The following is a 14,479-nucleotide window of genomic DNA, read 5'->3' as shown; positions in this document are numbered from 1 at the left end:
ACATTATTTTACGGTTGCCTTCTAGAAAATGACAAGAACAGGGGTTTTGTCGGGTGCTTTCTTCAGTCACAACTCTGCTATTTGATATTCTAGAGAGTTCTCAGACGAGATATTCCATAACATAGGTCATGTTATCTTTCAGACCTGCGATTTCCTCTTCTTCTTACCGTTATTTACTCTTATAAAAAATTAAAAGAAGGATTTGCATTAATGCTTTTGTGGTTTGTTAAATGCTGGAAGTCTGAAAAATTTTCATGGCAAATCACGTGGGTTTGAAACCCTTCTGCACTCTTATGATTTATTTTAGCTGCAATTTCAGTTTAATCATGTTATAACCAACATGAAGAAATGTAATGTATTATGTTAAGAGTCCAGTGGTAGTCTAAAATTGAAAGTGCATACATGCTTTTCTCTTGTTAATACTCTGTTATTATTTCAGTAATAATTCTATTTCTGGAAATTAAAGAGAGGGTTAGCCCTATGCAATTAAATGAAACACATAATGTATCTTCAACTTTAGTGAGGGAACATAATGGGTCCTATTGAAATCTAGGAAGGGTTTGAGTAGTTTAAAAAAAAGTGAGCAAGAAGACATACGTACCACAGCTGCATTACCTTATAGTTAAACCAAATTTCCTAGATGTCTTTTGTAAATCAGGAAGTAATTATCCTTCCTTTCTGCTTTTATTTTCATATATAAAGTAAGGGGGGGCTTACATAGCTGTGACTATATCTGTTTATTTTGTTCCTATTAATGTGAGGAGTTGTAATAGATTTTTATACATATATTTGTATATACAGTAAGTATACATATAAATATGTGTGCATAAGAACCTACACAACGGTTTCCTTAAGTCTGATGTAAAATGTGAAGGTATAAAAGAACCTATAGTACCGATGTTAGACAAGGGTTTGAACAGTTCACTAATTCTAAAGAAATATAGACATTGTCTTCTCTTGTAACTATGATGTAGCTTCTTGAACAACAAAACCATGCTTCCCTCACAAAAGATTTTGGGCAATCTATAGATATCTGAGTTGCTTATATGGAACTACTGGATCATTTTTTTTATATCAGTGCTGGGTTAATGTATTAGTCCCTTGTAGAAACAGTCCATTCTATTTCCGTTATGGAAAGAAAGGGGCTTATTCACTGGTACCCTTGTTTCTTTTCCAGACTAAGCGAATAAGGTGTATGTAGTGTATATACATGCTTACATACATATACAACCTGTATAAGTACTTGCATATACTAGGTTGTGTGTGTATGGAAGCATGGAGGTGTAATACTACGTACCGGTTTATGTATGATATATAGACTGAATTCTTAAACTGCAAAATTAATTGAAGGAAATAATAACCGCAAGGTCCCTCAGTATAGAATTGGAAACTTGCATAGTCTCGTGTTTAGAAGACTACTTAAACCTTAATCGAGCTTACTCAGTTTTTTTTTCTTAAACTCGAACAACCGATCAACAATATTAGATACACTATCCAATTGAGATCATCGGGCCTTAGTTTCCCTTTTGAGTTCAGTTAAACTCCTAAAACCTAGACTTATTGCCGAGAAGGGTGAGATCATTAACAACGCGTAAATTCGTGCTTACAGTGTAGAACCTTGGCCAAGGTGGTGTTGCGTAATGCATGCACTAGTTTGATCCTTAGCACCGGATACACCCCTAGTCAGAGCGTCATACTAGTAGGGAGTTACCCTTAGTGTATGACTAATGAAGAGTGTAGGTCCTAACACCGAGTCTCAGATGGCATTGAGTTCTCTTTTTCCTTTACCTCCCTACAAAGGGCCGGGCCAGTCCAGAAGGATATGGCACGGGGGACTAGATAGTCTGTGGTTGGGCGAAAAAGCGCCCTAATGATACTTTTCCTCCTCACTAGTATCATGACAGAGTTTGAAGTTAAGAATTTAACATCAGTTGAAAAGTACTCTCTAAACCCTATCTCTCTTTCATTTCATGCAAGTTATTTATTTCTTAAATATTACATGTATGCTTAATTTTTAGTTCAATGTACTTAATCTTTCAGTTATTGTTATTCATGTTCCTGTTTTGAATATATTTAAAAATAAATAAAAAAAAATCCATCTTGCTATGTTTATGTTAACGGCTATTTTTGCAACGGTTAGATTATTTGAATGGTTATTTTCTTTTAAAATTTTCAGCATGTTACAAATCTCCCGAGAGGCAAATAAAAAACTCCGAAAAACTTGAAACCTTAGCCTCCAAAAAATCTTCTGAAAAATCAGGAACAAGTAGCAACAAATGTAGGCTTTGATACCATGAAGAAATTGAGAAATACAACTTCAAATATCCCAAGAACACTTGCAAGCAAAATACCTGTCACAAGAGAAGAATGGAGGCAAAAAACAATAATGGCTTTGAAGAAAAAGATTATCATTCAGAGAGGGAATCAGTTAAAAGTACAATACAATCCTTATAAAGGAGAATATGCAACCCTAAAGTTGTGCAACCCTAAAGAAACCCTAAAGGGCTAATGTGTATTTAATAATAAGAATAATTATTAAATACCTACCATATTATTAAATTCCTAAGTTTATCTTAAGCACAGAGTATAATAGACTAATAATTAAATAAATAATTATTAGCTAATACATGATAACTCTAACATATACAATATAATATTATAGCGTTTAATCATAAATTTAAATATTTTTCATTTAGTCATTAAAAAAAAACCTATTTTCACTCTATTATTTATTTATATATATTTTTTTTATTAAGTATCATAGAATCACAAAGCTCATTTTTGCTCATTCGAGCATCCACGTTACAAAATTATTACAAATACCAGCTCCTTTCGAGCAAACTTATTACAAATACTAGCTCCTTTTGAGCACCAAACTAGAAACAACAATTGGAAGACCAAGGGTCACAACTTAGAAATCCACTTTAAACAATGTGACAAATACAACCAATGGAAGACCAAGAGTCACAACTTAGAATTCCACAAAGATGTCCCTCATGGGAGTTGAACTTGGGTCTCCACATTGAGAACTCAATGCTTTAACCAATTAAGCTCAACCCCTTGGACTTAAACTATTATGGTTTGAACCAAGGATGTAAGCACTACAGGCAAGAAGCCCCACTATTTCTCCAAGGTTCTCCCCATGGTAAAGCATGCTCCATTGTTAACACGGTAGAGACGAACCCGTGGGGTTTGAACCTAGGTTGTAGGCACTATAGGCAAGAAGCCTCACCATTTCACCAAAGGGTCATCCCCTTATATTATATAATTAAATATGATTATTAATCATTATCTTGTTAAGATTTATAATCAACATTACATAAATATAATTAAATATATATAATCTTAAACTAATAATTATTAGTTGAGTTTAAGATTATTATTGTTTTTTTGCATGGTAATGGGCCAAAGCTGAATCACTTTTGACTGGAGCTATGAACCAATGAGACCACATTTTTTAGGGGCCTCATCCTCATATTTGCTCGACAATAACACCCTTATATCTCCTTGTGCCCTCTTGGCTTCCATGCTTAGGCATCACCTTATCTCTCCATTGCTTGTGTGTGGGACACATGGGCTTCGAGCGGACTCAAACCCAAGAACTCCCATGTAGGAGGCTTGCAATTTTATTATTATAATTATAATTATATAATTTTTTTAATTAAATTAGGGTTATATTCATTTTTTTTTTTGGTCGATAATTCTATATATTTTATTGATATTAAAAAACATAGTACATTAGATTTAGTATTGTTTACCCATATCACAAAAGGTAATTCCAAAAAATTTCTAAAAACAATATCCTAATACTTGTAAAAGACAGCCAAACTCTACCCCCGCTTACGCCTTGTCATCACTGTGCTACCAACTAAAGAGTTTAACAATAAATTAAAAAATGATGTCCATTTTAGAATATCCACCAAATCCCTGTCCCCGCCTACCATAATTCTTCCCTATATACTCAATTAAACCATATTATTGTTTTATACATGAAACTGTTTAAACCTGAGATTACAAAAATGAACTATAAACAACAAAAAACATAAATTTCTATTTCTTTTCAATGCTTTCTCACTGCCTTCAAGGGTTTATTGACCCATTGGTCTTTTAGCTCAAAGCTTTCTTCTGGCTCTTCCTCTATCTTTACCTTCCTCTTTCCTTTGGCATGTTCATGATCCTTCTCCCATAGGTAATGAACTAACAAATCCCAACAGATATAAGCTTCGACCCTACGCTCATCCTTGTTTGTCCCCTTCACCAAGCAAATGAAGGGCATCAACTATTGAGGGGTCTCATATATTCCCTTGGTCTCCTTTGCAGGTAAGAACCTAGCTCCCACACTTGCCCTTTCCAACATAGATTTCAACCCATATTTTTAATTTTCCACACAATCTTTCAGTACCCACTCAACATCCTCTTTCTGCCTAGCTTCCAATCCCCACACCGCCACCATTGATACAATATCAATGTCTATTATGTACCTGTGCTCCAATTGCAAGAATTCTTCACCAAGCAAAAATTCCACGATTTGAATGAAAGTATCATCATCAAATTTAAACAATTTTTTTATTCTTTTCGCAATGATTTTGCCTCCAAAAGCTAATTGTTGCCTTGGTGTTATCAAGGAAAAGGTGGCTTCCATATTCCAAATTAGTCACCACCCATCCTCTATTACGAGCACCAAGTGCTTGCACCGCAGGTTTTATTACCATTTGGGCAACCCATGTCACATCACCCCACCACCATTACATTCCATTAATACCTTTTGATAACAACAACGTACAATTACTCCTTAGAGATCAAGCTCAAGATTGCGAAAATCTTCCACCGTATTGCTCAACATATCATCAAGTTGCACTACCCATTTGGACAACCTATTTGCCACATCGTTCCCTAATCTCCTCACATGCCTAATTTCAAACTCTTCAAAAGTTTATAGTAAATGCTTGGGAACATATATGTATTTATTCAAATTCCATGCATGTATTTCACCAATTTGTAATGCATTAATAATAATCAATGAATCTCCTTTAAGCTAAATTTTTGAAAGACCTAATTTTTTCCCCATTTTCAAAGCTTCAATTGCCGCTTGTGCCTTGGCTTCATTGTTCGTTCCCTCGACCAATTTTCACATTCCGATTGCTACAAGTACCTTCCCAGTCTTGTGCCACAAATCTAGCTTCCTTGATCAAAATTTATTTTAAACCATCATTCCCTTAGTTTGTACCATTCCATCACCTTCATTTTCTCGGATTCCAAACTAACTTGATCAGGCCAATTAATGAGCCGAATTATTCATACTTTTACTATAATGTTTATGTTATATTATAATTATTAATATTATTCTATTGAAGTGAGAGTTATTGTTAATATTACAAAAATATAATTAAAATAATATAATTTTAAATTAACAATAATTTAACATTATAATTAAGAATTACAACAAATATTTTTATTACAATACTACGAAGGCAAGTACTTGCCACTTGTTTAAAATAAAATATATTATGTATTATATTCATATTTTATAATAAATATGAAAATTTCATAAGGGTTAATGTTGTTGTCTAAGTTTTATGAAATGATGGGGGAGGGCACTATGTGTGTGGTCATCATCTACATCAGGTCACATTTAATTGTATAAAGAGCAAATTTTGTCAAAAAGAAAATATTTGCTTACAATTGGTTTAAATAAACTTTTAATTTCATTGCAATAGCATTGCTACTAATATTGCCTAATGACAAGTAGTGATAAAAGAATTTTTTTTGTTACCAAAGGATTGCAGATCAATTGATTGATTACAATTAGGATGAAGCTATGTAGGTTCAAACCCTCATTAGTACAATATAAAAGATGAGATTAGGATTGTGTCCACACAAACTTAATTCTCATATCAAATAGTAAGTAATCTTTTTAATAATATGAACTTCTAATAAAAAGAAAAAAAGAAAAAACTAATTACAACCAAATTTTAGCAAGTCCATTAAATAAAGAAAATGATTAAAAGAATGTCACATCCAACCTTTTGAATCAAAGAAGTAATATTTTAAATGGCATTTAATCACAAAGGGAGAAAAGAAATAAATGTCATACTTATCAAGATTTGTCATCTTCAATAGTAAAAGAAAATGAGTGATTCTTTTTATGACTTTGTCCACCTTATCATAGTTTTTTAATTTGTTTGAAAATCATTTTTAAAACTCTCTACGAATATTCTTGTGAAAGAAAATTCAATACTAAAATATATATAGATACATATACATTGTGTATCCTACTGCAGTTTGAGTTCTTGCGTTTGTCGAAGTGGACATCTGGTGGTAACACGTGGTAATTTTTTTCTTTGGGCGGCATGCAGAACACGCTGTCAATCATTAAATCTGGGCAAAGAAACGCCGGAAGTTTTTCCGTCAAACGACAGAAGGTCGCCCGCGGATTTAAAGGAACCGAAAAACTTATACGGACGGAGGTCAGGTGGTCGATTCGCAGAGCCGCCGATCGAAGCCAGAAAATAAGCTTCATTTCTATTGTTAGCATCAATTTGGGGTTTCAAAACATTTACAGCTTAAAGGGGAAGAATATTGTTGCCAGGATTACAACTGTTGATTTGGAGAATGTTGTTGATTTTAAGAAGAATTTGACAACAAAGGTAGTTAAATATGAGAATTCGTCGTAGCGGACAAGTAAAATCCGAAATGTATGTGCGCAGCTACAATATATAGTGTGTTCCGACAACGTTTTTTAAGAAAAAATTAGGTAACAGCAAAATTTGGAGAGAAAAAGGGGAAAAATGTACAGGAGCAGTGGTGTCACGGCGAGCACTTTGGGCGGTTCTCCGTCTGCCGACGGCGATGATTATGTGGTGAAGCTCGAACAGGTCCCGCGGTGGAGCGACGCTGAGCAACGGTCATCGGTTGACGGATCCTCCGATGACGCCGGTATGTTCTCTGTGCTGTCTTTTTCCGACCCCTTGACGTCCGTTTCTCCGTTGGAAAATGGCTCCGACGGCGCCAGTTCCAGGTTTCCGGTCGATCCCAATATCAATTTGAAGGTTTATCTGTGGCGAGGTCACCCCTGGAATATTGAGGTCGATGCCGTCGTTAATTCTACCAATGAGGTAAACAAATTATCTTCTCTTACGCAGTTGCTTTCGAAACGTCTGAAACACACGTTTTTCTACAAATTAGGTATGATATGTTGTGGAAGTGTCAAGGATTTTTTTGTTTTTTTTAATCTTTAATGGTTCTTTCCGTGTCTTTGTGTGCGATTTCTGCTAAAATCTATCGAACACCTATATTTCTCCTCGAGTTTTTGCAAGGCTGGAAAATTGTTCAATTCTCGTACAACTGATTTGTCCAGAACCAAGGAAGGCAAAATGAGGTATAGAAAAATAAAAATTTGCTCTTGATGGAAGTCATAGTTTGGTTAACAGGATAAATAAAAAACTAAATGATACAATTACATGACTTGCAACTCAAAGCGGCGGAACCGAGCCTTCCTGGAAGGTTTCATTTTAGTAGTAATATTATGATCGTTAAATAAAGAAATCTAATCTAATAACAGGCTCGGCTTTAAAATTAGGGCTCAAATCCAAAGCAAGTTATACAATCAGTCTAAAAAACTGTTCATTGTATTAAAACATTTGCCTTTAAAGCGAGAAGCGGAAAACGAGATCCCACTGTTACACTATTGTCCATACCATTAACATAAATATAGGCTGCTTGGATCGATCGTAAGAACTCTTGGATGAAGGAATGATAATGCTATTTTCATCACCTTGTGGATCACTTATAGTACTGGACCTACTGGTACCCAAGAAAGATCGCACCTAGGGGAATTGTATTGATTGGAGGGCACTACATTAGATACCATTAAGAAAAAGTATTATTCTGTCTCAACTTGATGAATTACTTGATTGGTTGCAGCATGTTTGTTACTTCGCCAAGCTAGATTTGAATTTTGAATGTCATCGATTTTTTAGGAAGCAAGATGTCCAGAAGATTTTTTGTAGGGTCAGACAAGGTTTATACGAATGGTTAACAATTCCTTTGGGCCTGTGTAAGAATCAATTGTTGGAGTTGTTGGACAAAGAAGTGATAAAGCCCAGTTCATCACCTTGTAGATCGCTAATGGTGTTGGTAAGCAAGAAAGATGACAATTGGAGTAAGTGTATAGATTATAAGCCTGTTAACAATCTTACCATGAAATCTGACATTGCTTGATTAGTTACAATGTATGTGATACTTCACCAAGTTAGATTTGAAATCTGAATATCATCAAATTTGGAGGAAGATATCTAGAGGACCATCTTCAAGATCTAATCCTTTCAGCCAAACAAGGGGGGACCATCAGCTTCAAGTGTTAGACACTACTAAAACAATGAGTTATCTAATCCGGGTGTGTGAGTTTCCCCTTTAATAGTATATTTAGAATTTGTGGTTGTTGTAGGTGAATTGAAAATTTAACCAACCAAGATACAAGACATACTGTTATTTGAGATTGAAACGTCCAGTATGAGTTGTTCTAATGCAAGGAGAAAGATTTGTATGCTATGATCTATCATTCTTAAGTGATTTTTGATGGTGGTAGTGAACTATGTGGCTCATTACAAGGGTTTGTATGTGTTGGTGCAAGTGAAGCAATGGAAGCACTGTTGGTTGGGAAAATAAATGTTTGTCAACCATACAACTGCACTTGCAAACTTAGAGTAAGTCGCAGCATGTTTGTCACTTAACAATGGGTAAGTTTCTTACAGCAATTCAATTTGTGTTAATAAGCAATTTATGTTGATTAATTAACCATGCTCCGAAACTTTTTATTAACCCGATAATCATTATCGATTAATTAACACTGCACATGCCATGTTTACCTTCCTAGGAGACATGTTTGAGATTAACAACACTAGCCGAGCTCTCTCACTAAAACAACAATTGCATCATGTAAAAATGAACAACGGTGAATCTATTACATCTTATTTCATAAGAATAACTGAGTTAAGGGATCAATTATCTACAATTGGACGTACAATTGATGACAAAGAATTAACAATGTTGGCACTCAACAGACTTCCTACATCTTGGGAAGCTTTTATTCAAGGGATAAGCGCACGATCCAAACTTCCAAAGTTCGACTAAAAACCGACTGCATTCAGGAAGAGTCTAGACTAACAACCAGAGGTATTGGACTAAACAATACCAATGGAGAGATTCAAGTACTAAACACAAATTCTCACAAGAAAGGGAAGAAAGGAAACTTCAAACAAAAAAGGGGAAGAGACAACAATAAACATTCATTCAAAAGAAGGAAGGACATGTCTAAGGTACAATGCTATAGATGTGACCAATATGGACACCTTGGCGTGAAGTGCCCGGAAAGACTCAAGAATCAAGCCTCATTAGCTGAAATCAGTAAAGACAAAGATATAGAGAAAATGATATTCTTTTCAGCCCTATCAAGTGAATTAACGGCTAGCGGGAATACTTGGGTCATTGACAACGGAGCATCTCGTCATATAACGGGATTCATAGAACAACTGGATAGTTTTGAAGAAAACTCAAATGAGGAAGTTACCATAGGAGATAACTCCACATATCCTGTGAAAGGAATCGGGACATGTACAGTTCATCTAAAATCTGGAGTTTCTCTTCAACTAACAGGAGTACTTCAATTACAGAACGTAAAAAAAAACCAGTGCCACTACAAGTGCAGTCATCTCTCCATTACAAGTGCTTCAATCCTTCATCGTTTCAAATCGAACTTACCTGTTCATAACAGTAGTAAATCTGAATCAGTATTGAATCAAGGAGTGCATACATCAAATAAAGAAAGGTATTATAATCTGATCTCATTTCCTTAACAATTTGTTGATCATGTACATGAAGGTGACAAAAAGTAAGATTGATATGCCAATGATATGACTATATTGCTGAATTTGTTTCTCCGTGATCTCATTACACAAGAGTAGCCTGTATGTATAAGATCATTTAGTCGTCTTAGCTTCTACCCACTTCTATTTATCTATAACTATTCTTTACAGCTGTTACACTGCAATCTACCCTTAATAGCTGTTCCAGGTGTCCATCTATTTTAAGTAAATACTATCTACTCTTTACATTTTTTCCAATTGTCCACTGAACTTTTCATTTATTTCTCTGCCCTTTGAAGCTATTTCAACTTTCAGCTACTCTATATCTAGCTACCTAAACAACTTCCTTACTTCTACTTTATTTATATTAGTCTATTTGCATGTGTGCTATGATTAAGTTTTGATTTTGAACTGCATGGTATGCCTCCTTCATTTCCTCTCCGTTTTCAGGAAATTGCCCCTAGTTTCTACATGAGATTTAGGATTTTTTATTGGGAAAGCTGACTGAGGGAATCATTTTGCTGGAAATGTTGGAGTTCCTTTCTCGCTGGCAAGGTATGTATTGATTTTCCACTTGTGGTTGGTGTGGGCCCAAACATCAAGAAAACTATCTTTGGCCAATGTTTGTTGAAAATCTGGAATGATAGTATTTGAACAAGTGATAGATATCTCCTCCAAGTGAGATGGCACATACAACTTGAGCTTGCTCACATTAATGACATTATGGATATCAAGCGACAGTAGATGATCAACTCTTAGGAATTTGGTCCAATTTTGTTTGGAGAATGATTTGAGATCCATATTTGATGGCCTTCAATTTGTGATGTTGTTTGCTGTTAGAACTTTGTTCATTCAAGTGAAGCTAAACACAATCACCAATTTGAAGGGATTGACAAATTTAATGTCGGTAATGAATTGTCTTGAACTTGGCTTGAGTTTGCTAAAGAAGCTCGTAAGTTTTTGTGTGCCCCTTTGCAAAATTTTACACAAAGATAGAAACTTTTTCTTGCTCCTCTTGCTGGTGGGACATAATTGGGGTCTTCTAAGTAAGAAGGGTCTTCACATTATTTGATTTGAGGACATGACATTCATGTGCTTGTGCTAGGCAACATACTTATTTTTTTTGCAGATAAGGGGGTGGAGCTCTTAAGGGATCCATTTGGTGAAGATTATCCATTCATGGATGATATGCAGCTATATTAAAGGAGCTAGTAGGGGCTGAAGACAGTGAATTTTTCTCTGAAAATAATTGGATAGACTTGGCATAGGTTGTTCCTGTTGTTGCTTAGCTTATGCCTTTAAGAAAGATGGAAATCATGCTATAACGAAGTGATGGTGTAAAGCTCTGGGCCTTGCCAAAGATGAGATAAACAATTCAGAGGCAAACTTGATGCATAGTACCTCAGAAATGCCTGCACTTGATAAAGATGATTGTCTGCTCTATGTATTGCTGGGCTGATTGGCCAAATGTCTGGCATAGATGGAGCCATCATGTCTGTAAGGTCCCCTCTTGGAATCTCCCTAATTTAAACCCTAGAATAACAATTTTGGCTTAAGTCTAAGAAGGTAATTTATTTTTAGCTTTACAAAAATTATCAAATGTAATACATGGTTCAAAGTAATCCTAGTTTAAGTCCTATAATAATCATTTAGAAAGTAAGAAGTTACAATAATATTTAAATTTATAAGTATTAACATTAATCCCCAATTTCCATGATTTCATATAACAATGTAATGTCCTCAGCAAGTGGATAACTAATTTATGCCCTAAATAGAGTAGAATGAGATTTAGAGATGCCTGGTATTTTGAATGAAGCCCTGTAGACAAGTTAGGAGTTATAAAACTATAAAATACATGATTAAGAACTTATTTGAGTAAAGCATGAATTCATTTTGAAATAACTTAGTCATAGAATAGGAATGGGATAGGATGACCAAGTGTGGTGCCCAAGAAACACCCTATCCTAGGCTCAAGGGCAGCTTAACCCCCTTGACCTCATGTGGCCCATGTCATCAATGAGATGGCCTACCTAGTAAGGCGTCCTATCACCGTTTTTCTCCACTTGTCATACCTATCCTATAACCCATGGTTTACATATTCATTCAGCATGATAGAAGGTATGAGTGTTGTTACTGTAAGGTGCCCAGGAAGTCTATTTTTCATAGGCCCAAGGGCAACACCATTGCCCCCCCTTGGCCTCATAGGACTCCCTGGTCTTAAACTTGTTGCAAGGTGTAAAGGTATGCGCCCTTGGTCTCCTTGTGCTGTGCAGTGCAGTGCTCGGGTTTGTGACATGGCTTAACCTTCTCTTGTGGATTCTATAAGTCTAGTGGTTGTATCGGGCATTAACAGGTCGATCTTTTGGTGCAACGAGAACTGCACTTGTAACAAGTGGTATCAGAGCTTGGTCACAGTTTCAAACCCCTCGCTTGCATGGGGGGGATTGTTGCAAGGTGTGTGCCCTTGGTCTCCTTGTGTTGTGCAGCGCAGCGCTCGGGTTTGTGACATGGCTTAACTGCCTCCTGTGGATTCTATATGTCTAGTGGTTGTATCGGGCATTAATAGGTCGATCTTTTGGTGCAACGGCAATCACACTTGTAACAAAACCATGAGGTGGCGTTCCTACAAGATAACCCCAGCACTGTTTTTCCTTACTGTGCTTCCTCTCCTTTGATCATACTCAGAAACTTTGTAGAACAGATTTACAGTACTGTTCCACATATATGAATTCAATATATTATCAAGAAGGATTCCTCAGAATTTGCTAATATTCATCATGTGCAGAAATACTTGTGAAAGCAGTGATATATTACATTTGCCAATGTGCATAAGTCTATTATAGACATGATTGTAGCATAGGAAATTCGTACCAGGTTTGTGTGACCAGGTTACTGCCTGAAGTCCTCCTTTTTTTCTTTCTTTATTCCGTCTGATCTTCTGCTCAGATATTTCTCCTTTTTGAGATCTTTATAACTTTTCTTTGGGAGTCGATGAGTCACACCCTTTCCTTATGGATGTCTTGAGTTGTTAAGGAAGTGTCCTTTGCTGATCAGTGCCTCCTCTTAACTAATTAGTTAATCCTTCCATTTCACCCTCTCAATCATATTTCATTATTAATGAAACTGTTGTCAATAGACATCGTTCATTGTGTATAATTACCTCCTATCCCATCTAACTTGCTACCAGTTTGAAGACATCATATCTAGGGCTGATATCTGAGGGGAATTGTGAAGCCTTACGTTGTAAGAAAATTCCCAAAATGATTAAGGTTGACTGGCATCATGACTGGGACATGACTGTCCCCATACCACCAAGAACAAGGGTGTTACTGCCTGTAACTTAATAACAGTTCTGATCTGATCTGATTGATCATGATCCCACTAGATGCTTTTGATTCCTTTCCTTTATATCTCTAAATGTGAGGGGACCATTCATTAACTCAATTAAACTTTAATTATATTTAGTTATATTCTTCTATATTTTAATTTTAATTTTATTTTTATACCTTTTCATTTTAATTTTATTATTAAATTCTATTATCAGAGCGGGGATGTTACAGTGTCAATAGCTATTCTTTGTAATTGAGAGGTAAAATGCACTCAAATAGTTGCTTTGAACTCTTGCCAAGCATCAATGTTTGATTGCTCTATCACCTCAAGAAGATGGATGCAAGATTATCAAACATAATGTTATTAGGGTTCATACCTTTATAACATTTATATATTGTTCTAATGTAGGGTTATAAAACTTTATGCTTATTAAATGCTTTATACTAATAATTAATAATCTAGTAAACTATTAGGTTATAAATTATCTACAAATAGCAGTTTTGAATAGGTGTGGCAACTACCCTTTTGGGTATTTTTTCAAATGCCCAATATTTAATGAGCTTCTCTCTCATTGAGAAGATGATTAATTTTTGGAGATTATAATGGATTTTATCACTATCCGCAGGATGTATTGTTGGCTATGTGGAAGTGAACAGGTGAATTTCCCTAGGTTTTGTTAATTTATAGACAATGATGTAAGTGTTTTAATAATAAAATGATGCTTTTTGGGTGTTTTTACCATTTATGTTTTTCCCATGTTAATTTGTGTATAGGTGTAATTGTGAGTAGTTTATTTCATTTGTATAGTTTATTAATTTGCATCTTATCTAAATTAAATATTTATTTTATCAATGGTTTATACACAACATTAATCACATATTTAATTTACTTTGTTCAATTCAATAATTACCACTAGTTGAGTGCTTGATCTTTCATATGAACTTTTCAGTAGATGATTTGTTGCTGCTCTGTGATATGTGATTGTGCTTTGAAATACACCTCCAGATATGATTGTGCCAGCATAATGGGAAATGAATATCTTGGTGTGCAACCTGAATGTAGGTTGGCCGTTGGACAATTGAGCTGGTCAAAGAAATGGATGTATTATCCCTTGTGTAAAAACAACCCTACTTGTCTGATTTAACACTTTCAGATTGCTGTTAACACATTCAACTAATTACACCGGCATTGTTAGGATTCATCACAGCTTGAATGTTACTGATATGTATGTATATTCAGAATCAAATATCAATGGAATCACTGCTTTTAATGCTGAAGCTACAAAC

General features: G+C 35.2%; 1 protein-coding gene across 1 annotated transcript in view; it reads left to right on the top strand.

Annotated features, from left to right (window-relative positions):
- The first annotated feature begins 6,296 nt into the window (after positions 1-6,296).
- Positions 6,297-14,479, top strand: part of LOC131077794 (uncharacterized) — a 124,193-nt gene continuing 116,010 nt past the window's right edge. Inside the window, exon 1 of the mRNA XM_058015346.2 lies at positions 6,297-7,115. Coding sequence (XP_057871329.1) covers positions 6,789-7,115 — 327 coding nt within the window. The 5' untranslated portion in view covers positions 6,297-6,788. The remainder of the gene's footprint in view (positions 7,116-14,479) is intronic.

This window comes from Cryptomeria japonica, chromosome 10, assembly GCF_030272615.1.
Source record: "Cryptomeria japonica chromosome 10, Sugi_1.0, whole genome shotgun sequence".
Taxonomy (NCBI): domain Eukaryota; kingdom Viridiplantae; phylum Streptophyta; class Pinopsida; order Cupressales; family Cupressaceae; genus Cryptomeria; species Cryptomeria japonica.
The sequence above is the reverse complement of the archived record's forward strand: the minus strand, read 5'-3'. Positions and strand labels throughout refer to the sequence as shown.